This window comes from Coenobita brevimanus, chromosome 14, assembly GCF_032717465.1.
Source record: "Coenobita brevimanus isolate Jiangsu-jjx chromosome 14, ASM3271746v2, whole genome shotgun sequence".
NCBI lineage: Eukaryota > Metazoa > Arthropoda > Malacostraca > Decapoda > Coenobitidae > Coenobita > Coenobita brevimanus.
Window position 1 is genome coordinate 5,382,100 of NC_136967.1, and position 26,318 is coordinate 5,408,417.

The following is a 26,318-nucleotide window of genomic DNA, read 5'->3' on the forward strand; positions in this document are numbered from 1 at the left end:
ATAACTATTTGTCTATAACTATATCAATCTATCTCTCTCTCTCTCTCTCTCTCTCTCTCTCTCTACTGTATATATATATATATATATATATATATATATATATCTATATATATATATATATATATATATATATATATATATTAGTCATACTGACAGCCGCTAAATAAACTATCGGGATTGTAAGACAAGCAATAAATACGACTTAACAAGTGCTAAGCCAAATCAGTGGGTAAAGAGGAGCCACTTGGAACGCCCTCAAGGCCAGCAAACCAAGGCTAACATACAGGCCTACAGATACAGTTGTGGCTGCTGGATTGGTATTTCTCTAGTTCCTAAACAAATCAGCATATCTATGCCGGTTTGCTTTTGTTACGAGAAATCGTCTATATCTTCTCATGTTTTCACTTTAATAATCGCTCTGCTTTGGACGGAAAGTTAGTGTGCGTCCACACGTGCCCTCGAACATGTGTTAACAACACAGTTGGCATCATGTTGGAAACATGTATGCAGCAATATTTGGACAGATGAATGTAAACATGTTTCAGTGCAGCTTCCATCCAACTGGCAACAGAGGTGATGGCATAAGTGTATCCATACGAGGGAGATGAGACTTCACCATGATGTTGCCAACATGATCTGGATGCTACTGTTTCGGGCATGTTTGCGGCTTATTCGGTTATGTGTTGTTTGCATGTTGCCAGCACTTGTTCCACCACACTTGCGGACGCGCCCTTATGGGAGCTGCATGAGTGAAGACAAACGTGTAAAACGAGTAACCTCATCCACAATCCTGGCTCAAGAAAGTTTGTAAATACGGAACAAGGTCACATTGCAGTCAGCACATGACAAGTTGTTTTGTATCTCACTTTTGTGTAAACTTACTTCCGTCTTAAAGGACTGTATTTCATATTAGAGAAAGCCATCGTAGGGTCATGGTTACAAAAAGAGAGTATAGATAGACACGAGAATATATTAGCAAGATATGAAAGGTAGAAAGTTGCAAATTTCTCCCCGGCAACCTCTTTAAGATATCCAGTCACTTGGCGATATGACTGGGAAGGCCTGTGCATACATGTGGAACAGTTCGTAGAGGGACTTGTGTTGTGGTGCAGGTGTTCCTCTACGGGGTTAAGGTGAGGTTAACTCCTTCAGTACGATTACGTTTTTAGTTTAGTCTTGCTACCACAGGCGATTTTGTGTAGGTTACGAGGGATTTTTAGAATTAGAGGGTTTAATTTATCATCCTTTTTCTGTGCCTGCCCTTCTCTCTTCCTATTTCTCCCATCTTTCCTGTCGCTTCTTAATGCTTTTCTTTCCATTACAGGTGGTTTTACATTGAGTGACAAGCCAAATGGTTTCCTGTAAGCCAAGAAACCATTTACAACGCTGGGTGGTAACCATATAACCAAACCATACGTGCTCCCTACGTGTCAACAAGTGGGTTGGTGAAGGGTTAGTTCCCCTCCCTGTAAAACAACCAACTCAAAGTCAAATGGCCACCCCTTACGGGATTATGGCGTCTGGCAATAGATAGATAGATAGTGATAGATACAGCTTTCATTAACCCCTGCAATGTGTCTTGTCTGCCCTGAACTGAGTGAAATCGTCCCGTACATCCGTTCCTCTATGTCTCAAGTGCAACTAACGTTCGCGTTCTTTACCTATAGAGGACTCCATTCTTACTTCATTCTTGCTGCCTCAAGACGATTTTAGTAAAGTTAAGAAAAGCCTCCCGCGTCGAAGGGGTTAATGAAGGCTACGAGTGTATCCAAACTCACCAGTTCGAAAAATTCCTCCTAGCAAAAACAGAATTGAAGAAAATAGGTCCTCCTGATGAAGGGAGTTACTCTTGATCCCATCAGTACAACGACCTATTAATTTAGTTTATTCTTCCTATGAGAAGACGATTTTACCCAGGTGGGACCATTAGAAACGGAAGGGTTTGATATTGCCATCATTACCCCCCCCACCCCCGCATATGAGACCTCTTCCTAACTTAATGAATTTGTATGTCGTGGATTCATCTGTATGGCGATACAGCGGTTCCTCTGCAGGGCTTAGCTGGGGTAAGTGGCCATGGTCTTAGCTTGGAGGGACGTGACAGCTATCTCTCTCTCTCTCTCTCTCTCTCTCTCTCTCTCTGACGATTTTATTCAGCTTAGGAGAGATACCTCAAACTACAGAAGTTCGATACAGCCTTCACTAACCCCGCTGGTACTGAAGGTCTACCGTAAGCCACTTAAAATCAACTCCCAGTAGAAGAAATAAAATATAAAGGGTACCAAATTAAAGTAGAATAAAATAGAATGAAGCAGTATATGTCTGCATCACAAACTAGAAGATAATATCACTATACACCGATTTACGCAAATTAAAAAAAAAATGTAAAGAGGTAGATTAATTTCGATGTAACTCAAGACAGTTTTCTCTCTTGATGCTAGGCAGCATTCTTGTTGTCGCAGAAAATTTCGTAACAATTCTTCCTGAGCGACTTATTTTGTCTAATGTCCTCTTGTAAGGTGCGAACGAAACCTGTCAATATTTTATTTTCTCGAGGTTGTTGTTATTAGGCTATTATTATTATTATTATTATTATTATTATTATTATTATCATTATTATAATTATTATTATTATCATTGTTGTTGTTGTTGTTGCTATTGTTGTTTATGTTATAGTTTTCATGGTTAATATGTTATTTTTATTATTATTACTGATAATGTTATTATTGTTGTTTTTATTGTTGATGTAGCCCAAGGCTCAGTTGAACATTACACTGATGAATTGAAGTCTGATGTTGTCCTTCTCTTGCAGTCCACGATCATCCTTTCAAGAGACTTGGAAGGAGTTATTTGTATACCCCGGCGCCCGACACGCCCGACTGTATGAGTGTCACCACGTGAAGACGTCCCTCTCCTGCTGCATGTAACTCAATATTTAGATTGTAGGAATTACATGTCAGACATTGTTAAGCAGAAATGTACACAGTAAATCGCGCATGAACAAGTCTTAAAAGTCACCAATGTCAACGAGAATACGGTTGACAGTCATCAAGTCTGATTTCTTGTACGTTGTTTACATCCTTACATCATCGCCATAGTGTACATAAATATCATAGAGGAGAATGGCAGGCCAGATGCTGTCATGGTCTGTCTTGGTATTTCCTGACGGTCACACTAGTCATCGTAATTTCCGAGAGTCATGGCTGGTCAGCAGATTAACGCTCAGGCTCCAACAAATCACTCTCAGCTGAATATCATCGTCTGGCGTTAGCTGGAATAGAATAGAAGACTTGTCTCAACGATGAGAGGGTCCAATCTTCCCCTGTCGAGATTAAACTATCCAGATCCCTGACTGCTACTGGGTGAACAGGGGTAAAGATGAGGCAAACTTTGTCCATCGGTCTAGCAGGTCCGAAGATCAAGGTCTCGGTCTTTCACTTGCGTTTTGGGTGTGCTAACCTTTGCAACACAGCCCCCCACACAAACGAGTTACTAAGACGTACATCATTGTACTCCTTTCACATTACCTAGACATACACTATCTGTCATGAATGCTGAGCTTTAACAGGGTGGTAGCGCTAGAACATGTGCTAGTCAAGTAAAGGTGTCGTAGTCAGGCTATGGGCTCTGGGAGATGGAAAAAAACGAAACTCTACGCCATGTTAAGGCGAACAAACTATAGGGAAGCTTTACACATGTGATTCGTAGTGAAAGTAGGGACCGTTGACAATAGATAGATAGAAAGATAGACAGACAGACAGATAGATAAACAGATACACAGATAGACTGATTGACTGCTTGAGAGATAGACAACAAATAAATATAGATATATAGGTAAGTACACAAATAAATAGATAAACAAAGATAGACAAAGAGAGATTGAGACAAGTAGATAGATAGAACTGTACGAGTAGATGCAGACAATTCTCAATCCTAGCTCTGGCCACGTTGACCTTCAGGTGTATTCTCAGTTCAACCCTTCAGCCTGGGGAGCGAGGCATTCGTGCGGTGGCACTGACATAGCTGGGATGCTCCATTGCCCGGTTATGCAAACTTCCCTCAATTCCCTGCCTATCCACCTAATTGACGATGGCGGACTGCAGAAGGAGGGCAGCTTCAGCTTGTGGGTTCACGTTTCAGATGAACCTGGGGCTATACCTACTGAACTATTGCTACTGTTACTACTACTACTACTGCTGCAGCAGCTGCTGCTGCGAACCCAACGTCTGTTTTTTTTTTTTCTTTCTTTGTTTTTTTTTTCCTATTTCCAGGCGATTTTAAGAGACATTTTTTAACTTGAGGTCAAGTACAGCCTTCAGTAACTCCTTTAGTACAGGAAATCGTTAAGTTGAATTAAATCGTCTGAACATAACCATATTTGACTTAACTATGAGTCACCAGATTCAGAGAGTGAAGAAGGTCCCTTTGCATCCTTCCTTACTAGTGTACTACGGTATATGACACTTTCTTAGCCTTTTGTATATTACTTTTGCTAATTATATCAATGCTAAGCTGTGGTAAGTGAGAGATAATAAGATGGTAAGGTTTAATACGGAAAATGAATCACTAAAAACGAGGTGCAACGAAATCTTTGTGAACGAGAAGACGACTCCTTCAAACGTATTCTCATCGGTAAAGGAAGGTCGCTAGCTTATTTATTCAAACGGAGCGCAAACAATTACTCCTATGTATGTATTTCACACTAGGTTGATATTTTAAAGCACAGGTAACATGAAAGTCCTGTGGTAAGAAATGCAAAATAAATCGGCAAAGTAAGTATCTCGTATGCTATTTATACAGTCAACATCGACATTTGACGCATTGAGTTGTATGTTTACACCTGAAATCGAGAAGCGAGATGCAAACCCCAAAATTTTTACGATGATTTTTGAAGTACCTGATAATGATGGAGCGAATTCGACCTTCCTATATGGCTGCTGACTGCTTTCTGTAATATGGGGTGCAGGCTGACCAAACGTAATAACCACAGGCGTTCCATAAATGTCTGTCAAAAATTAGAGGTTTGCACTCCACTTTGCGATTTAAGAATTAAGCATACGACCTTATAACTCATGTTTAGCTGATTAACATCCCCTGGCACTGGGGAGAATTGAGTGCTTGAATTGTCTCGACCAAAAGACAGTTGATGATAGGTATTGATAATGCCAAGCTCCCGAGTCATCTACAGTAAATAAAATCTCCTGGCGTCAGCGGAACTAGAGTACCAAAGTTGTCTCGACCATGGAGGGATTAGCAGATAAAATTAGCATAGGGTACAGGAGAATACTGACGTTTAATACACAAGATAACTCGCTAAGGATGAGGTGATACGAAGCATCCTAAGCCCACGAGAATGAGGGACCTTGAAGTGCACTCAGCTACCCGATAACAAGAGGTGCTTTTCAGTAGCTTATCATGCCCTCTCATTATTTACGTTTAAAAAATAGTTGTTATGCTTACCGCACACCGTAATCTCTTTGCTTTTATTTTTAGTGCGTCAGTCATTCTCTCCTATCTTTTACATTTATATCATTTTTTTCATTATACATTACTCCCCAACTAGCCTACCATGCTGTTTGCTTCACTACAGTTATTCACTCTCTGCCATTACTGAACACTAGCGTCCAGTTTGCTTATCACGTCCTCTCAACACAAACATTTCATCTTCATTACCCTGTATCTCATGTCCTCATGCTTTATCATACCTTCTGATCGTTTTGCCTTTTTATCTTGTCAGTCATGTGATGGAGACGGATGTCTTCTATGGAGGCACTTATTTAGTTGGGAGGCCTCACTTCCCCGATATACAATCGTCCCTCAGTTCCCTCCGTATCCTCTAAGTGAAGGATGATGAACTGCAGGAGGCGGACAACTACAACCTGGAGTCCAATGGCTCACGCATCCTGGGGCTACAACTGTTTATGCTGCTACATTTTTATCTTCAGCCTGTCAGTTTTTCCTCTTATCTGTTACATTTCTATCCTTTTCTTGCAGTTCATTACACACTGCGCTTCTGATGGTTTAACCTGCTCTCAGATTCTCTAAGGGTTATTCAGTTCCTTATCATGCCTAAAGCACTTGATCGAATGTATGTTTATCATCTCTTGTAATCGCCATCATTTTTATCCTGATTACATTAACTCTCTTGAGCTCTTGCTTACATCTCGTAATCATTTTTGTTTTCTATTTTTAATTTTCTTGTCTGTCCTTGGTAGTGGAGAGGGATGCTTTCACGCGGTGGCACCGATATAACAGGGTGACTTCACTGCCCTGTTTTAGGAACGTCCCTCAACTTCCTCCCTATCCCCCAAAAGGAGGATGGTGGCCTGCAGTGGGGCAACTTCACTCTACAGTCGTTATGATTTATTTTGAATAGATTGTGAACCGTAAGAAAAAGACATGGTTTGATCTGTTTAGAAAGAGTGGTCTACTTAGAGAGGCAGCAGTTTCTACAAAGTGAGTGGATAGTTTAGAAAGTAAATATAGTCTTTGGAATATGAATGGTCTATTGAAAGTGAGTGATCGAGGGAATATGAGTGGTCTAAGGAAAATACTGTTAGATGAAAACTTGGCTATTATGTATGTATCCTGGATGACTCCCAGTGCTGGGTGATTGACATGTAAACTCAAGCTGTGATTCTAAACCACTTTTATTAATAACTTTTCCTTCTACAATCAATACTTTCTGAGGTTTGAGTTTTCGACGGAGACAGACACACACACAGATATACTTCGTACAAATATAATGACAATCGACTTCGTCTACCAGTGACTCTAAACAACATTTATTAACAACTTTTCCACCTACAGCCAATACTGTCTGAGATCTAAGTTTTCGACACAGACACGCACATAAATTTCGTACAAAAATAATGACCATCGACTTCGTCTACGCGGCTCAATGAGTGATATATTATGAAAGAGCGTTTTGTTAGACATAAGCGAGTAATTTGTTGTTTTTTATACAAAAATAAACAGGAGTAAGATCCAGCGGTATCTCTTACAGCTTACACAACACACTGTCACACCTGTCTAACCACCACATGTTGTTGTTGTTGTTGTTGCTGTAGTCCAGGTTCATCTGTAACGTGATCATGGTGGACTGCAGGCTGTAATTACCCTTCTCCGACAAAACGCCATTCTCCCTTTTGGGGATAGGGAAGTAGGAGAAGGATGTTTGTATGGCCAGGCAGCTTAGCCGACCAGTTATATCGGTGCAACAACATGAAGACATCCCTCTCCTACACCATAACCAAAGTCGAACACATAATATAAAAGAATGTTACCTAAACACCGCTAATCAACAGGTCTGTGGACTCACCAGGTGAGGACGGTAACGAGGTAATTATTGAAAAGGAAACTTAAAGCGTGTAGAAAAGAGATGAACTGAACTGACAGCGTATAAGTGAATGAATCTAGGAGGATCAGTGATGACTAAAAAGAAACAGGCTAGTGAAAAGATGGGGCTCTTTAGACTACTAATGCTGACATCCTGAGTGCACAATAATGGTCTCTAGACAAGCACGAGTAATACATTTTGAAAGGAAATTTGAGATGATTGTACAGATGGATGGGTCGGACAAGTGAGACAGAACTTGGGGTAATACAAATGTGTACTAATTTTGATGCATACTAGAGTGTGCTCACCTTAACTTGACGGGGACAGGTATTATTCCTAAGCCGTCTTTGGGGATCTGGATGTAAATTCGATAGTTGTGCATCATACTCCGGAGAAAGAGTGGTTATTAGCAAAAACTTTATCTACCTTAAAGGCTCTCCGTGCAGCCAATAGGCTTTAAAGATGCACATTCTTCCTACCCTTGTCAGATGAAGTTGGCTGGGCTGTGTGTGTTGGTGGCGGCTCTGGCGAGGGGCGTCGCCGGGGAGCTGCCGCCCCCTCAGGCCTCCTACAAGATCCTCATGCTCCTGCCAGTCTCCTCCAAGAGCCACAGGAACGTCTTTCTGTCCGTGGCCGAGGCGTTGGCGAATCGAGGACACCAGGTGAGTCCCATTGGCCTTGTTGCTGTTGTATCCCCAAGCTCATAATTATGAACACGGTGGACTGCAGGTTTAAGCTGTCCTTCTGCTGGCTTAAGCTGCTCTTCTCCTGTAGTCCTCCGTTCTTCTTCCGAGGATAGGGAAGTAGCTGAGGGACGCCTGTATAACCAGGCAGTTGAGACTGCGAGCTTACATAGTTGCCACCACATGAAGGTTTTCCTCTCCAGCACCACTATGGTCTTTACCCCTTCAGTCCAGTGACTTTTTTTTTTTTTTTTTTTGCTACCTCCGTACAATTAAATTTTACTTTTGAGGAGACTGACTGTAGTGAAAGGATAAATGAATGATGTATTTGACCTCTCCATTTCGAAAAACCTCCCCTAAGTAGAATAAAACCGTCTTCTGGTAGCAAGAATATCACAAAGAACGTCAGCGGGGTAAAGGTTTGTTATCGACTAACAAAAATCCATACCCCAGTTCAACTTCGTTGCTGGCAAACTGTAGTCAGATTGGAGGCTAAATATGACTAGTAACCAAGGAGATTCATTCCTGCCTCGTAACTGAGGCTCATAAAATTTTCACGCTACTATAACTTAATATTCGAGTTGCTTGAGTGGCCAAGTTTCGTCAGTTGAAAACAAGCAGCCTATACAGTGATATGATGGGAAGTTAGGCGACCTTTACAATAGTGACAAATTTGTGATCCTTGTAAAGGACCACTGGTACTAAAGTTCTGAGATATGACTTTGCATTAATATCAGAATTACTCTTATTACCGACATTATTAATCATCCACTTAGTGTAGAGGTACTCTGTATTATGGGTAGCTCTACACTGAGTGGCAATCTAAATGATTTCCTGTAAACCAGGAAATCATTGACGACGTTGGGTGGTAACCTTATAACCAACTGACACGTGTTCCCTGCGTGACAACACGTGGGTTGTCGGAGGGTTAGTGCCCTTCCCCGGAAAACAACTAATTAAATCTACAGACAAGAAGCCTCGGACCAGGACTGACTAACAGGTGACGACTAAGAACCGAACAAAGGACATAGTACGGATTACCACATGGAATGTAAGGGGTGCAAATGATGAGGTGAAAGAGAGAAAGATTGTCCACGTGCTGGAGTGTACAAAAGTGGATGTATGTTGATTAACCGAGGCTAAATGTGTAGATGAGAATGTGAGAGAATGGGAGTATGGATTGGGTATATGCGCGAAAGTGGGTGAGAATGAGGGGGCAAAAGAAGGAGTGTGTATTGTTGTGTGCTAGAGATGGAAGGAGAACATAAGATCGTATGGATCAATTGCCTCAAGGATTGTGCGGGTTAGACTGAAAGTTTGACTACAAAAGTGAGCAATTGTGTGTGTGTGTGTGTGTGTGTGTGTGTGTGTGTGTGTGTGTGTGTGTGTGTGTGTGTGTGTGTGTGTGTGTGTGTGTGAACCAACGCTAGATCGCGCAAGCAATGTGAAAGATGAGTTCTCGACAAATGTGGAAGCGTGCATGGAAAAGTTTGAAAGAATGAGAGAGTGTTTTTGATTGGAGATGTGGAATTGAATAATAGGGAATGTGAAAGTGGATGGAGTAATTGGTGAGTGGGGTGTGTCTGCAGAAGTGGATGAGAATGGCAGTGCTCTAGTGAACATTTGTTCAGGGAGGGGGTTGGTGATAGCCAATACCCTCTTTAGACACAAAATTATCCACAGGTATACATGGCGAGTGATTACAAGCGTGGGTGGTGAACTGAATGAATTTAAGGCAACGACTGATCACGTGCATGTGGATGATAAAATGCAAAGGTGTGTAATGAATGCTAGAGCACGTAGAGGTTGGACGAGGGGCTTTCCGCTTGGTGGTGGTGAAAGTCAAGGTTCAAATGAAATGGAGGACTAGAAGAAAGGAAGGACAAGAGGAAGTAGTTATTACAAGGGGGTAAAAGGTTGCAAGAGGATGGAGAAAAGGCAGAATATAAGAGAGAATGGAGGAGCGATTAGGTAAATATGATTTGGAGCAAATGGGGGAGGTGGAAGGTATGTGCAAGTTATTCACAGAGGAAATTTGTGCAGCATGTGAGGTGGCAAGTGGGGTGAAGAGAAGACAAAATGAGGTGCAAGGAACAGCTTGATGAAATGAAGAGGTGAGACAGGTTGTGGCACAAAAGAAAGCATATAGCGAGTGGATGAGAAACAGGGGCATGGAGGAAGCTGAGAGACGGAAGAGAGAGGTGAAAATATTTAGTAAGAGACAGTAAGAAGAGAGTGGATGAGGAATTCAGAAGGAATCTGAGCTTAAAGTGAAGGGGATGTAAGAAAATGTTCTGGTAAGAGATAAAAAGAATTAGACAGGGTGATAAAGAAGATAGTCGGGGAGCAAAAGATAAAAATGTTAGATTGCTAGTGAAGAAGGGAGAAAAAGAGAGCAGATGGAAAGAACTCTTTCAGGAATTGTCAAAAATAGAGAATGAGTATAATTCGAGTATAAGTGGCCGGGGAATGGCAGAAAGAAGGAAGGATGTGAGAAGAGATGATGATATCAGCAGGATGGAAGTTGTGGAAGCAATGAAGAAAGTCAAAATGGGGAAAGCCCCAGGGAATTGATGGAGTGTGTCGTGAAATGCTGAAGCACGGGGGAGAGATAGTAGTAGGGTGGGTGCGGAAGATGTTCAGATTGGCCTGGGAGAAAGGTAGAGTCCCGGAAGATTGGAAGTCAGGTATAATTATTTACTTGCACAAAGGAAAAGTGGAAAAAGAAACATGTGGTAATCATAGGGGCTTTTGTCTTTTCAGTGTAATAGGAAAAGTATATGGTAGGACACTTACTGACAGATTTAGGGAAATAACAGAGGAATTAGTTGGAGAAGAACAGGGAGGTTTTAGGAACTAAGGTACTAAGGCTGCAGTGTGTGTGAACAGTTAGCTGAGTGAGGGTTGGATTGAAACAGGGATGCGTCATGTCTCCATGGTGTACATGGATGGAGTTATAAAAAAGATATAAGATAGGGCAGTGGATGATGGAGCAGCCCTCATGAGAGAGGGCAGTGTTTGGAAACTCCCTGTACTATTCTTTGCTGATGATACTGTGTTGTTAAGTGAACACGAAGGAGAGCTGCAAGGCCTGGTGAATGAGTTTGGGAGAGTGTGTAAGAAACGGAATCTAAAGGTGAGTGTAGGGAAGAGTAAAGTTATGGTCTTTGAGAGAAATGAGGTCGCTGACTGTACAGTGAGGTTGGATGTGGAGGAAATGGAAAATGTAAGTGCGTTTAAATACATGGGTAGTGTGATGTGTAACAATGGAAGTTTAGGGGACGAAGTGCTTGAAAGGGTACAACAGGGGTCGGCAACCCTAGGCACGCGTGCCAGACTTGGCACGTGAAGTGCTATACTATGGCATTCAACGTGATCCAGTGTAACAAAGAAAATATTGAAAATGCAAAGAGAGAGAGAGAGAGAGAGAGAGAGAGAGAGAGAGAGAGAGAGAGAGAGAGAGAGAGAGAGAGAGAGAGAGGTGGACACATCCTTCCTTACTAAATCAATTAACACTGTCGCTACAATGTTAAAAAATCTTACCTGACACGCAAAGTGGCGAAAAAATTGGCATTAATTATAAACTGGCACACCATGTTCAAAAGGTTGCCGACCCCTGGGGTACAACAAGGAAGCAACGTTGCTGATTATTTGAAAGCAGTGATAAGAAAGAGGGAAGTGCGCATGGAAGTGAAAAAATCGCTGCATAACAGTATTGTGATACCAACTCTAACATATGGAAGTGAAACTTGGACCTTGTTGGAGGGACACAAGTCAAGAGTGAGAGCTGTAGAAATGATATATTTGAAAGGAGCCTGTGGAGTCACATGAAGAGGCAGACTGACAATTGAGGAAGTGAAGGCGCGTTGTGGTGTGGATGAGGATGTGATAGAAAAGAAACAGTTAGGAGAAATACATTGAGGTGGTTTGGCCATATGAAGAGAATAGAAAGCGAGAGACTGAAGAGGAGAGTGTATGTAAGTGAAGTGAAGGGGGGGACAGGGAGGGGGAGGCCAAGGATGAGACGGGGGGATGGAGTGGAGAGGTATATGAGAGAGGGGTGTGTGAGCTGGGAACAGGGCAGTGGAATGGAAGGGGACAGGGCGAAATGGAGGCGATTTGTTTGTGGCCACCACTTACGAGATTAAGGCGTCTGGCAATAGACAGATTATTATTATTATTATTATTATTATTATTGTTGTTGTTGTTGTTGTTCTTGTTTTTGTTTTCATTAGTAGTAGTAGTAATAGTAGTACTTGTAGCAGTAGTAGTATTAGTATTAGTAGTAGCAGAAGTAGTAATAGTTCCGGAATTATTATTATTCTTGTTGTTGTTGTTATTATTATTATTATTATTATTATTATTATTATTATCATCATTGTTTTTATTATTATTATTATTATTATTTTTTTATATGTTGTTGTTGCTGCTGTTGCTATTGTTGTAATATATGGAAGTCGGTATTAACAGGGTGGTACAGAAAAATCTGACTCTTCTAAAGAACTTGTTTTTCCCAGAAAAAGTAAGTTCCTTTTTTTTTTTTTTTTTTTTTCAGGTGGAGCATAGAGAGATGCTGCAAGTTTAATGTGACAGCAAGATGGAGGCTGAGAAACAGTTTTCAGTTCAGTAGCTGTCAACAATCGTTGAACTGTACTGTGCAACAAAATCAAGCTTCTTCGAAAAAATATGGACCAAAGATGCCTGACCGTCTTATTGCACACCACACAGATGTTTTTTGTACACTCAGAGGTGTTTCAACATGCTAATGAGGCTGTGCTGCTGTTCAAAACCTCACATTTTGCTTATTCACATGCCAACTCAAAAAAAAAAAAAAAAAGTGCCTCGTCACTGACGAGAAGCACGTCCAAGAGACAGGGATTATTCTCAGTCCGTTCGCTGATACTCTGGCAAAATTCATAGCGTTCGTACTTACTGGCCTGCCTTTGAGCCTGAAGAATCTGCACTTTGTATGGTAACAGTTTCAGGTCACTATGAATGAATTTCATCACAGAGCTCCTGGAAATCCCCACGCCCTGTGACAGTCGTCTGGTGGACTTCCATGGTTTCCGTTCCAGACGAGTCCTAACGTCCTGAACATGTGCTGGTGTTGTGGCAGTCAGATGTGCGCCACTGTGGGTCTTGTTGTTGTTAGCCACACTATCAGTGTCTCTGAACTTCTGTATCAGGCTTTTGATAGTGTTGCGATGTGGGATTTTCCTCCCTGGAAATTCACGACGAAATTGCATCTGAGAGAGAACAACTGATTTTGTTGCAAAGTACAGTTCAACGATTTTGGTCCTCTGCTGAACTGAAAAATGTTTCCCAGCGTCCATCTTGTTGTCACATTAAGCTTGAAGCATCACTCTATGCTCCACCTGAAAAGGAAACGGAACTGTTACTTTTTCTGGGAAATACGAGTATTTAAAAACTGTCATTTTTTTCTGGATTTTCCTGTAATCCATTTTATCCCTTTGATTTTCAGATAGTGATGCTGGCTAACCACCCTAAGGCATCAAAACATCCCAACGTCACAGAGCTAGAGCACGGCCTCTCTCATTTTAGGGAAGATAATCTCAATATGTTTGAAACCAGAAAGGATCTCTCGGGAGGCTTCAGCGTGTTCACTAAGATCTTGCCCCCTATTGCCAGGGATCTCTACAAGGTGCCAGAGGTGAAGAAACTCTACGACAAAAGAAAGGAGTTTGATTTAATTATTGTAAATCACGCGTACAATGAGGTAAGGTTAATATTATGGAAATTCATTTGATAATTGTAAATTATGTTTAATGAAGTCTAAAAATGTTAAAAAGATTTCTGTCTCACAGTTGTACATCCTTATGTTTCATTTGGAATACACACACACACACACACACACACACACACACACACACACACACACATATATATATATATATATATATATATATATATATATATATACATACAGTATATATATATATACAGATAGATAGACAGTTTATTGACCACAGCTTACAAATGTGTAATACATAGATCAAAATGAAATATAAGACAAATATTGTAATTAGAAAAGGATCACCCATAAGAGAAAAAACAAACTATATTCCATAATTAAATTTTCATAAGTTAATAAACACAATTAATTAAAGAGGAAGACAAGCACTTATTTCCAACATGATGAAGAAAAATGCAGAAAAAGATTCAGTTCCACTCGTCACAATATTTATAAATCATACGCCCCTATAAGACTATAAAATTATCGGTTTAAAAGTCTACCGTATTTATTACTTGTGTGTACTCAGAACATCATGAATAATTCTGCAGGTGACTTCATCAATAAAATTTGAGAATACATCATTTATGGTATCAAATCCGCACAACCCCCTAATATTTTGTGTCTGGGGACACACCTCTATTACATGTTCTTCAGACTGCACGTCACCACATACGCACAGGCGCTTCTCGAGAGGAAGCCTACCACGTCCCCGCCTGTTCCAACGACCTGTTTCCACCGCCAAACTGTATCCACACATTCTAAAACGTGTAAACAAAATCCTGCAAAGGCACACACACACACACACACACACACACACACACACATCTATATCTACATCTATTGTTACATAGCCTATGATTTCATCATCCTTTGTGTAATTCTAACGTACAGTATGCTGCATGTTTGATCACGTGCATGTTCTACCACAGTCCCCCCTCTACCGTTATAGTAGAGTAAGTCGTTCTTTCTGTTGTTCAGAGCAGGATTGTCAACTCTTTGTCTTCATGGCTTCATTTGCGCGTCCTTTTTACAAGTTGTATCAAGCTCTGCCGGCCCCTATATAATGAGCTCAGTCTCTGCATTATTGCCACTTAGATCTACTTCTCATTTTGCTCACATCTCTGTCCTCCCCTGTACAGTTATTATTGTGAGTGCTCAGGAAGTCTCCAACCATCTAGCAGCTGTGTAATTTGAGTATAAGTGTTATTGCATTTTGTTCTTGTACTGTATAGCATAAGGTGTTAATTCTTAGGCATAGTAACGGTTTTGTGATTAATGTAAGATTTTATCTCAGCCAACTGTTAGTAATAGTTTGTATCTGTAATAATTTATCTTACATTTACTGAGCATTACCCAGTGTATTATCATTTTATCAGGGCTGACTTAGATAAATTTACTCATGCTAATTCGTGTTAATAGAGGCTATTGCAGTTAACCATATATTTAACCTGTTTTTTGCCATTACATTATCCTTATGAGTCCTGAATGTTTTGTTGTTAGTTTGAGCATTAAACTTTAACTTGTAATTTTACCTAACTCTTTTGTTTTGAACCTGGAACTTTACGGGACAGTAGTGATTTTTAGTATTCTCACTTAAAGTGTACATTACCTTTCTATGTTCCGTAACATAAATTTGGCGACCTCTTATCAGGATATTCAGGATATTATCATAAGGATATTGCTTGATATTTTGTGATTGTGATTTATTGATGATGTCTACTATTACTACGCTTCATGAAGCCAAAGATTTTTTGTCAAATGTGCAAACAGTGTGTGATGTAGAAAACAGAACAAAGAATGAACTTAAGCTTGTTGCTCAACAATTGGGAATTGCTGTTCGCTCTCATCATTCTAAAGATCAAATTGTTGACATGATTATTGAAAGCTTGTTCAATGTAACTCCTCCAAATGAGCAAACACAGATTGAATTAGCTAGGTTACAGCTAGCCCTGCAGGAGGCCCGTGCTAAGGAGGCTGAGCACAAGTTGAACTTGCTAGGATTCAGGCAGACCATGAGTATCGCATGAAACAATGTGGAACTGGATCATCTACCTCTGATGATTTTGATGTGGCTAAAAATGTTAAACTTGTCCTCCTTTTAACGAATCTGATTTAACAAAGTATTCTCAGTTGTTTGAGAGGGTAGCTACAGGTTTTAATTGGCCCAAAAAGTATTGGCCAATACTCCTTCAAACTGTTCTCTTCGGTAAAGCTCAAGTAACTTATGCATCTTTGCCTCAGGATCAATCTGATAATTATGATGTAGTCAAGAGCTTGATTCTTAAGGCCTATGAGCTTGTTCCTGAAGCCTATAGAGTAAAATTTAGGACAACTTATAAGCAAGATAAGCAATCCCATGTTGAGTATGCAAAAATCAAAGAAGATCTGTTAGAGCAGTGGTTAAATTCTAAGAATGTGGATTCTGATTTTGACAAATTTAAGCAGATGATTTTGCTGGAGGATTTCAAAAGGTGTATTAGTAAAGATGTAAGCCTATATCTTGATGAGAGAAGAATAGATAATTTGTCTGATGCTGCAGTTTTAGCTGATGAATATGTTCTCACTCACAAGAGATATTCTAAAGAAAAAGGGAAAGCTGAGAGTAAGTACGTTGCCTCTACTCAGAGTACAGGTAACAGGAAAGAGAATAAAGATGATGTTTCTCAGGAAGTAAATACCAGCTCCACCTCTAGATTTCAGAAAAGTAAATGTACTTATTGTAGTAAGCTTGGTCATACTACGGAGAAATGTTTCAGGAGACAGCGTGATGTGAACAAAAAGGAGTCTTTAAATATTCAGTCAGTTGGTCTAGTGTCCACCCTTGAGAGTTCCCAAGATTCTTTAACTGAGTTAACTGAACCTGCTTTGAGGGGTAACTTAAATTCTCATGATGGAGCTCCTCATTTGAGCAGTAACGTGGGTGACACTCTCAAGAGTTCATGTGCTAATTTCCTGTCTGATGGTTTTGTCAGTCCTCTGGACAGTAATGACAGGAAATCAGTTAAAATATACCGTGATACAGGTGCTTGCCAATCCCTTATGCTGACCAGTGTTCTAGGCTCTAATGTTAATTCCTCTGATGAAACTGTAATCTTACAAGGTGTAGGGAATAATTACTTCTCTGTCCCTCTGTGCAGAGTGAATTTAGAGTCTGGTTTTGGTAATGGTTCCGTTATGGTTGGGTTGGTTGAGACACTCCCAATGTCAGGTGTAACTTTCTTACTTGGAAATGATATTGGTGGAAGTCAAGTGTGTCCAGCTCCTCAGTTGTCTAGTGAGCCAGTGGCTGCGGCCCAGGATTGTGATGTCCCTGATGTGTTCCCTGCATGTGCTGTCACTAGGGCTAAGTCTAAAGTTACTGGTGACTTAGAGGATAATGATGATGATGATGTTATCCTAGCTGACACTTTTCTTGCTAATTTGGACCACTCACCAGATGAGGCAGTACCCCGTAGTGTTGATAATTTGTCTCGTCAAGAGTTAGTTGAGTTGCAGGTTGCTGATCCTGAGATGAAAGGTCTAGCTAACTCTGCTTGCAGTGAGGAAGAGTCAGCTGGTGCTTCTACTTGTTATTATATAAAGTCAGGAGTACTTATGAGGAAGTGGAGACCCCCAACAGCATCAGCCGACTGTGAATGGGAGGTTGTACATCAAGTTGTCATCCCTCGTGTTTGTAGGCAGGATATCATTAGAGTGGCTCATGATTCCAGTTTGGCAGGACACCCTGGAGTGAGGAAGACTGGCACGCATTTTGAAACACTTCTACTGGCTAGGTATCTTCAGGGATGTTTCCTGGTATTGTAAGTCTTGTCACACCTGTCAAGTTGTGGGGAAGTGTAATCAGACCGAAAAGGTTGCACCTCTAGTTCCCATTCCTACTTTTGAGGCGCCATTCACCCGTGTGTTGGTGGATATTGTGGGCCCTCTTCCTAAGACTTCGTCAGGATTTTCTTATGTGTTGACCCTGATTGATATGGCTACTCGTTATCCTGAAGCCATTCCACTTAGAAATACGAAATCTCAGCAAAGAACGTGGTTAAGGAAATGCTAGGGTTCTTCACCAAGTTTGGTCTGCCCAAGGAGGTACAGTCAGACTGGGGAAGTAATTTCATGTCAAATGTTTTCAAGCAGTCTCTGAAAGAATTGGGCATCACCCAGATCACGTCTTCAGCTTACCATCCCCAGACCCAAGGAGCGTTGGAGAGATATCATCAAACACTCAAATCGATGCTCAAGAAATACTGTTTGGAACATCAGAAACACTGGGATAAAGGTCTTCCATTTGTTGTATTTGCCGCAGAGAATCTCCAAATGAATCACTGGGCTTCTCACCTTTTGAACTACTGTTTGGCCATGAAGTAAGAGGACCCCTTAAGCTACTCAAGGAATGCTGGCTGTCGGAGGAAGATGACGTCAACCTGCTGGAGTATGTGATGAAGTTCAAAGAACGGCTGTCCACTGCTTTACAGCTGGCGAGAGAGAATTTAGGAGCTGCTCAGGAGAAGATGAAGACTTGGTATGATGAGAAGTCCAGGTTACGCCACTTTCAGCCAGGAGATCAGGTTTTGATTCTGCTACCGGTTCATGGGCAACCTCTTCAAGCCAAGTTTAGTGGTCCTTATTTCGTGGAGAAGAAACTCAGTGATGTCAACTATGTCATCGCCACACCAGATCGTAGAAAGAACAAGCAACTTTGTCACATCAATATGCTAAAGTTATATCACAGGCGGGACGAAAATAACCCAGTCTGCACTGTAGCTGTTCCACCCGAGTCTGCAAGCGAAGCTCTCCCATGCAGTATGAACCTGAGTGATAGTTTGGGGAAGAATCCTGATATCATGAATGATCTCCAGACTAAGCTTTCTCATCTACCTCCCGAGGAAAGGCAGGAGTTTTCGGCATTACTGCAGGAGTACCCGCAAGTGTTCCGTGCCACTCCAGGAAGAACCACTGTGTTGATGCATGATGTCGATGTTGGAGACGCAAAGCCAATTAAACTGCCTCCTTACCGTGTGAACCCAGTGAAAGTTCCCCTCATCCAGAAGGAGCTTGGCTACCTGTTGGACCACAAGATGATTGAGCCCTGTCAGAGCGAGTGGAGTTCTCCTGTCACTCTGGTCCCTAAGCCATGGGGGTCACAGCGGCTTTGGATCGACTACAGACGTGTTAATCAGATAACCAAAACAGACACTTACCCTCTCCCTCGTGTGGAAGATTGCATAGACAAGATCGGAAAGGCTAGGTACATAAGTAAGTTTGATTTGTTAAAGGGATACTGGCAAGTACCTATGACTGAACGTGCTAGGGAGATCTCATGTTTTGTAACACTAGGAGAGACTTTTGCATGTTCTGTAATGCCATATGGTATGAAGAATGCACCAGCCACATTTCAGAAGCTCATGAATGTTGTAACAGAGGGTTTGGCAGGGTGTGTTGTTTATATTGATGATGTATTAATCTTCAGTGACAACTGGAAAGATCACCTATGCCACGTCAGTAAATTTCTTGAGCGTTTGGTTCAGGCTAATCTTGTAGCTAATTTATCAAAGTGTGAGTTCGGTCAAGCTAAAGTTCAGTACCTTGGGTATGTAATTGGTGATGGACATGTTGCACCACCAGGAGCTAAGGTTCAGGTTATAAGTGATCTTCCCAGACCTAAAACTAGGAAAGAGCTACAAAGATTTTTGGGAATGGTAGGTTATTACAGGAGATTTGTTCTTAATTTTTCAATTCTTGTATCACCACTTACAGACCTACTGAAAATGGGGATTTAAATTTGTCTGGACCGATAACTGTGAATCCTCTTTCAACAAACTTAAAGCTATCCAATTAAGTCAGCCAGTGCTCGCTACTCCAAATTTTGCTAAGCCTTTTAAGATGGCTGTTGATGCAAGTGATACAGGAGCTGGGGCTGTTTTGCTGCAAGAGGGTGATCAGGGTATTGAACACCCTGTATCTTATTACAGTAAGAAGTTCACTCCACCTCAAATGAACTACTCAGCTATTGAGAAAGAGCTTTTGGCCTTGATTTTGGGTTTACAGCATTTTTCATTTTATTTGTGTTCTGGTTTTGACCCCATAGTCATTTTTACCGATCATAACCCACTGAAATTCCTTAGTAAGTTTAAAGATAAAAATCAGAGATTGACAAGATGGAGTCTACTTCTTCAGGAGTATTCATTAGACATACAACATATCAAGGGGAAAGAAAATGTTATTGCAGATTGCTTATCTAGACTTTAGACAGACTGTTTTAGAGTAATAAGAAATTTCCTTTGTAAATTTCTTTTTCTTTGTGGGGAGGTGTTACATAGCCTATGATTTCATCATCCTTTGTGTAATTCTAACGTACAGTATGCTGCATGTTTGATCACGCGCATGTTCTACCTCAGTCCCCTCTTCTACCGTTATAGTAGAGTAAGTCGTTCTTTCTGTTGTTCAGAGCAGGATTGTCAACTCTTTGTCCCCATGGCTTCTTCATTTGCGCGTCCTTCTTACAAGTTGTATCAAGCTCTGCCGGTCCCTATATAATGAACTCAGTCTCTGCATTATTGCCACTTAGATCTACTCCTCATTTTGCTCACATCTCTGTCCTCCCCTGTACAGTTATTATTGTGAGTGCTCAGGAAGTCTCCAACCATCTAGCAGCTGTGTAATTTGAGTATAAGTGTTATTGCATTTTGTTCTTGTACTGTATAGCATAAGGTGTCAATTCTTGGGCCTAGTAACGTTTTTGTGATTAATGTAAGGTTTTATGTCAGCCAACTGTTAGTAATAGTTTGTATCTGTAATAATTTATCTTGCATTAACTGAGCATTACCCAGTGTATTTTCGTTTCATCAGGGCTGACTTAGATAAATTTTCTCATGCTAATTTCGTGTTAATAGAGGCTATTGCAGTTAACCATATATTTAACCTGTTTTTTGCCATTACATTATCCTTATAAGTCCTGAATGTTTTGTTGTTAGTTTGAGCATTAAACTTTAACTTGTAATTTAACCTAACTCTTTTGTTTTGAACCTGGAACTTTACGGGACAGTTGTGATTTTTAGTATTCTCACTTAAAGTGTACATTATCTTTCTCTGTTCCGTAACACTATCTATCTATCTATAAAGATAGATAGATATAGTATATATATATATATATATATATATATATATATATATATATATATATATATATATGTGTGTGTGTGTGTGTGTGTGTGTGTGTGTACCTTTGCTCATATACTCTTGAAAATTTTGTTTTTGGTATATCTCTTGTTTAAATACTTCGCTGTGCTACTGACACATGACGTGTCAGATAGAATCCTGTCTTCCCCCAAAATAAATTGCTACCCTTTTTCGTGGCTGCAACAAATATCTACTGAAGACATCAACATAGCTCTTTTGAGATTGCTAACGCGCCTCTAAGGAGGCTGGGGAGGCAGGAGGCATATTTCTTCTTTGGTCACTTGTATATATTTCTATGGAAAAACGAGAGAAAGATTATACAGATTGAGGTTGATCATGCAATAACATTTTAACAATAATGGATTTCATTTCATAATCAGGATAAACAAGTATATACTGCTTGCTTGCAGGTAGTCTACCCATTCGTGCACGAGGTGCCCTACATCACAATTGCCACTCCAGGAATTGATCCGCGTCAGAGCGCCGTCCTGGGCAACGTACTCAATCCATCCTACGTGTCCAGTATAATGAAGCTCTTCCCCCCTCCCATGTCCATGTGGCACCGCTTCCTCAACACAGTGATGCACTTGTCGTTTGCAGTGTACTGGAGGAACTGGGCAATTGTTCCTTTAATTCAAAAGGAGGTACAGTATTATGACATATAACAGTTCCGTGGTCGATGTCAAAAAGCACTAGACGGCAACCCCATTTGCCCGCACTCAATCCATCAACTGTCATAATTATACTGTATAAGAGTCTGCAGCATAGCAAGTTCGAAACATCCGCTACCATCCAGTCATCACTCTTATATACACATTGCTCAGAAGATTTACATCAATAAAACATACAACTGTGCATTCTCTGAAGTTATTTTTATGGATAAAAGTGAACAGTACATGATTGTTCATTGTCATAAAATAGTAAGAAAAATCACACAATAGCGGACATCTTATCTATCGTTTTTTTTTTTTTTTTTTTTTTTTTTCAGTTATCAGCCCAGTTCCCAGACTTGCCACCTCTTCTGGATATAGAGAGGAATCAAAGTCTTACGCTTATGAACACACACTTCAGTATTGATATGACGATTCCCCTCCTGCCCTCACAGGTGGAGGTGGGCGCTATGCATTGCCGCCCACCCAAGCCATTGCCAAAGGTTAGTTTTTTTTAAATTATTCACACGGTGCTCAAAGGACATAGAAAGCTCCTCCTCCACTTCGCCGGGCGATTCCTTGTGAATTGTGGGCACGGCTCAGTTGACATTGTTAATGACTAACCAGCAACATTTGTCCATTTACTGTTCCCATTGTCTCACCCACGCCCACATCAACCGACTGAGCCGTCCTAGCAACACTAAGATACCAATGGCTGTGTTTACAGTGGAACTTTTTTCACGGATCACCATGTAATTATTTATTTATTTTCCTCATTTTAATTTGATTTTTAAATGCGTGTATGAGATCTGTTTGCACGCATACCACTGTACTTTGCCACTATCACCATTACCTTCCTGATTCACATCGGCGTAAAAATGTAGAAACGGAGAATGGCAGACATACTTTATTTCATTACAGATTAATTAAATCGGTATCACACATTCTATAATTCTAGGATCTGGAGTCATGGATATCTGGTGCTGGTCCAGAGGGTGTGATATACTTTAGTCTGGGCTCCTTCACCCGGGGTAAGTCCATGCCAGTGGAGTACCGAGACGCCTTTGTGGAGGCTTTCCGTAGACTGCCACATCGAGTCATCTGGAAGAATGAGGAGGACCTGGAGGGCGTGTCAGAGAACGTCATGATAAGCAAATGGCTCCCACAGCAGGACATCCTTGGTGAGTTCATGCATCCAAAAGTTACACCAACACAGATATTGGATGTTATATATGTGAATTATGTGAACATTTCTAAAATCAGCCTTCCCTCAAGTGAAAGTCTCTGTATTGTAGGTCATGAGAAGGTGAAGGTGTTCATTACGCATGGTGGCCTGCTGAGCCAACAGGAGTCCATCTATCACGCCACGCCTCTCCTCGCCCTCCCAATCTACGGTGACCAGCCCAAGAATGCAATGTTTGTGCAGAGTTCGGGCATTGGGAAAATGCTGGTGTGGGAAGAACTGACCGATGATGCCATTGTGGAGGCTCTCACCGATATTACTTCCAATCCTTTGTTAGTTGATTTACTGTGTATTCATATTTTGATTCGGGTGACAAAATTCCAGTGTGCTTATTTCACTAAGAGCGAATTAATTCTCATTGTTAAGTACTTATCCCTCACTAGTTAATTTTTAAATAAACATTCCAAAGAAAAAAAAAGAAACGATAGAAAATCATGGCCTTTCCTAGCTATTGGTCACACACATTATAGATACTTGATAGACAGACTGATAATGTTACTGTATCGCCTATGAGCTTAGGTAACTGCCAGACCGACATTATCTCCTTTGAATTGTATAGGCCTGAGACTAAGCTTCAACGTCCATTCTTTCTGCGGCTAAATGGCAGCTTACTCCGACTGGTGGCAGTACATAGACTAATACCTCCACCTGCCTCTTAGGACTTGCATGCAATTACATTTCAGCAGGGCTTCTCCGACTGGAACCCTCTTGCCCAAGGATAATATGATTCCATTACTGTATGTCACAGGACATCTCCTTCCTTGTCTGCATCTGTGAAAATTGTAGATATCAAGCCAATGTACAGTACACTATAATGTGGATATTGTAACAACATGAAACTGTCGACATACATAATCTTTACCTACATGGGTTAATTTATCAGAACTTCACGTAACCAAATAAGGGAAAGTAAACACACCAGTGCCCTTGAACCCATGAAAGGAGACGCCACTGTCTGGCCGTGATGTCGCTCACTGTTAATGAATTGCCTGTATGATGAAAACACCTCCAATTATTTCACAGAATAATTTTCATTGATAAGTGTTCAAGTGAAACTTCTTTCTTCTTCTTCTACTTCTTCTTCTTCTTCTTCTTCTTCTACTTCTTCTTCTTCTTCTTCTTCTTCTTCTTCTTCTTCTTCTTCTTCTTATTTAGGAACCTTTACCCCTCCCTTTGTACTTGAGTGCAGCTTCACCACACTCAGGACAGTAGGGTGGCTCAGTAACAATCACTCCGGACAGTGCGGTTAAATGTCTTCATGCAAAACCGCACGGAAAGGGTAATGAGATAATACCATCAGATGTAACTGCACTGTACTTAGGTGGAAAGGTTAAAATACTTACCCGACCCAGTCTTACATAACAATCAAACTAGGCAGCCAGGCTGTGTACATAGACACGAATTCATTTCAGCCAGTATGTAGAAGAAAAACAAATACTGTATTTAATTATTCCGTTAAATATCCCATAATTTTTTGTTGCTTTGTATAATGACTAAGTGAATATGGCAGTCCACACATTGCAATATATGAGTATTCCACTCATTTTACAAACTGCAAGATTGCATCATATATATATATATATATATATATATATATATATATATATATATATATATATATATATATATATATATATATATATATATATATATATATATATATATATATATATATATATATATATATATATATATATATATATATAAAATATTATATGTGTGTGTGTGTGTGTGTGTGTGTGTGTGTGTGTGTGCGTCATGAGTTAGCTATCTGTGCTTGCAAACAAAGCAACAAGATCCACAGCAACATAAGTGTAGTATAACGTTGATTTTTATTTTCTGCTTAAGGTACAAGGAGAACATTTTGAAGATGTCGAGACCGCTGCGAGATCAGCTGACGAAGCCCCTGGACCGCGCCGTGTTCTGGACGGAGTACGTCATCCGTCACCAGGGGGCGCCACAACTGAGATGCCCTGCGGCCCAGCTCTCCTGGGTGGAGTTCCTCATGCTGGACGTGTTGTTCTTCTTCCATTTGACCATGTTCACCTTCGTCTTCATCATCCGCCGCATTTTTAGAAGAAGTTACGCTAAACTGTCTGGTACTGGCGGCAGTAAGAAGAAGACGGATTAGGATGTATATAACATGATATAACTGACTTGAGCAGTTTGGGATACAGTTACTTATTGCAACAAAAATACAAAATTTATAACAGTGTTCGTCTTTCTGATGCCAGTGGACAGTCACACAGATGCTATCATATTAGCTTGTGTTATGTAAAGTTTCCAATAATATTTTCAAATTACAATATAATCACTTATTAAATATCCATATAGTTGTATGAATAACACGTGAGAGGGTATTCGAGTGAAATGTACAGAATCAAGTGCTAGAGATGAGGTGTTTCGAACCAGCCAAAGCCACATTAGAATACAGAAGTAGGAGTCCGCAATTACGGTACGTTGCAAGACAGTTCAGGCAAATGTTCCTCTGTCTCCACCGTCGATTGCCAACCAGTAGAGCTGCGTATGTGGCAAAGCTTTATCTCTGCAGTTCCATGACGTATGTTTTATTACTATTATTATTATTATTATTATTATTATTATTATTATTATTATCCTGTAACCCAGCAAATCTTTTTAGATGCTGGGCGGTAACCTTATAACCACACAATATGTGTTCCCTACGTGTCAGCAAGTGGGTTGGCAGAAAGTTTGTGCCTCTCCTTGGAAAACAGCTAACTAAAAAGACAGACAACATGCTTCGAAACAGAACTGACCAACAGATGACGACCAAGAACCGAACAAAGAACATGGTGCGGATTTCAACATGGCATGTGAGGGGTGTGAATGATGAGATAAAAGAGATAGATAGTTCAGGTGCTTGAGGATCCAAAAGTGGACATATGTGGATTGACTGAGACTAAATGGTGAGATAAGAGTGGGAGTATGTACTGGGTGTATGTGCGGGAGTAGATGAGAATGAGTGAGCAAAGAAGGGTGTATGTATTGTTGTTTGCAAGAGATGAAAGGAGGATATGAGAATATGGATCAGTTGGTTCATGGATTGTATGTTTAAGAGTGAATGTGGGAATACAAGCGTAGGCAATAATATTGTGTGCGTGTATATGTGCCAACGGAAGACCGTGCGAGTAGAGTGAAAGAGGAGTTCTTGGAAAATGTGAAAGCGTGCATAGAAAAGCTTGAGATGAGTGAAAGAGCGTTTTTGACTGAAGATATGAATGGAAAAGTAGGTAATGTGAAGGTGGATGGAATAGTTGGTGTGTGGAGTGTTCCTGTAGAACTGGATGAGAAAAGTAGTGAGCTAATGAACATTTGTTGTGGGAGGGCATTGGTGAAAGCCAACACCCTACTTAGGCACAAACTGATTGACTGGTATACATGGCGAGTTATGAGAAGGGTGGGTGGTGTGAACTAAATGAACGAAAGGCAATGATTGATAATGTGTGTGTGGATG

The 26,318-nt window shown here is 40.6% G+C and overlaps 1 protein-coding gene across 1 annotated transcript; it reads left to right on the forward strand.

The window, feature by feature from the left end:
- Window positions 1–1,085: 1,085 nt before the first annotated feature.
- LOC145418787 (UDP-glycosyltransferase UGT5-like) lies at window positions 1,086–25,011 on the forward strand. The gene is made up of 8 exons (XM_080287123.1): window positions 1,086–1,133; window positions 7,828–8,001; window positions 13,505–13,759; window positions 21,361–21,594; window positions 21,939–22,103; window positions 22,559–22,781; window positions 22,896–23,115; window positions 24,692–25,011. The coding sequence occupies exons 2-8, from the start codon at window positions 7,828–7,830 to the stop codon at window positions 24,972–24,974; spliced, it is 1,554 nt and encodes a 517-aa protein (XP_080143249.1). The 5' UTR covers window positions 1,086–1,133; the 3' UTR covers window positions 24,975–25,011.
- Window positions 25,012–26,318: the final 1,307 nt, after the last annotated feature.

Coding starts and splice junctions, on each gene's coding strand:
- LOC145418787 (XM_080287123.1), top strand. CDS start 7,828: ATGAAGTTGGCTGGGCTGTGTGTGTTGGTGGCGGCTCTGGCGAGGGGC. Junction 21,595..21,938: donor TTCCTTTAATTCAAAAGGAG/GTACAGTATTAT, acceptor TTTTTTTTTCAG/TTATCAGCCCAGTTCCCAGA. Junction 22,104..22,558: donor CACCCAAGCCATTGCCAAAG/GTTAGTTTTTTT, acceptor CTATAATTCTAG/GATCTGGAGTCATGGATATC.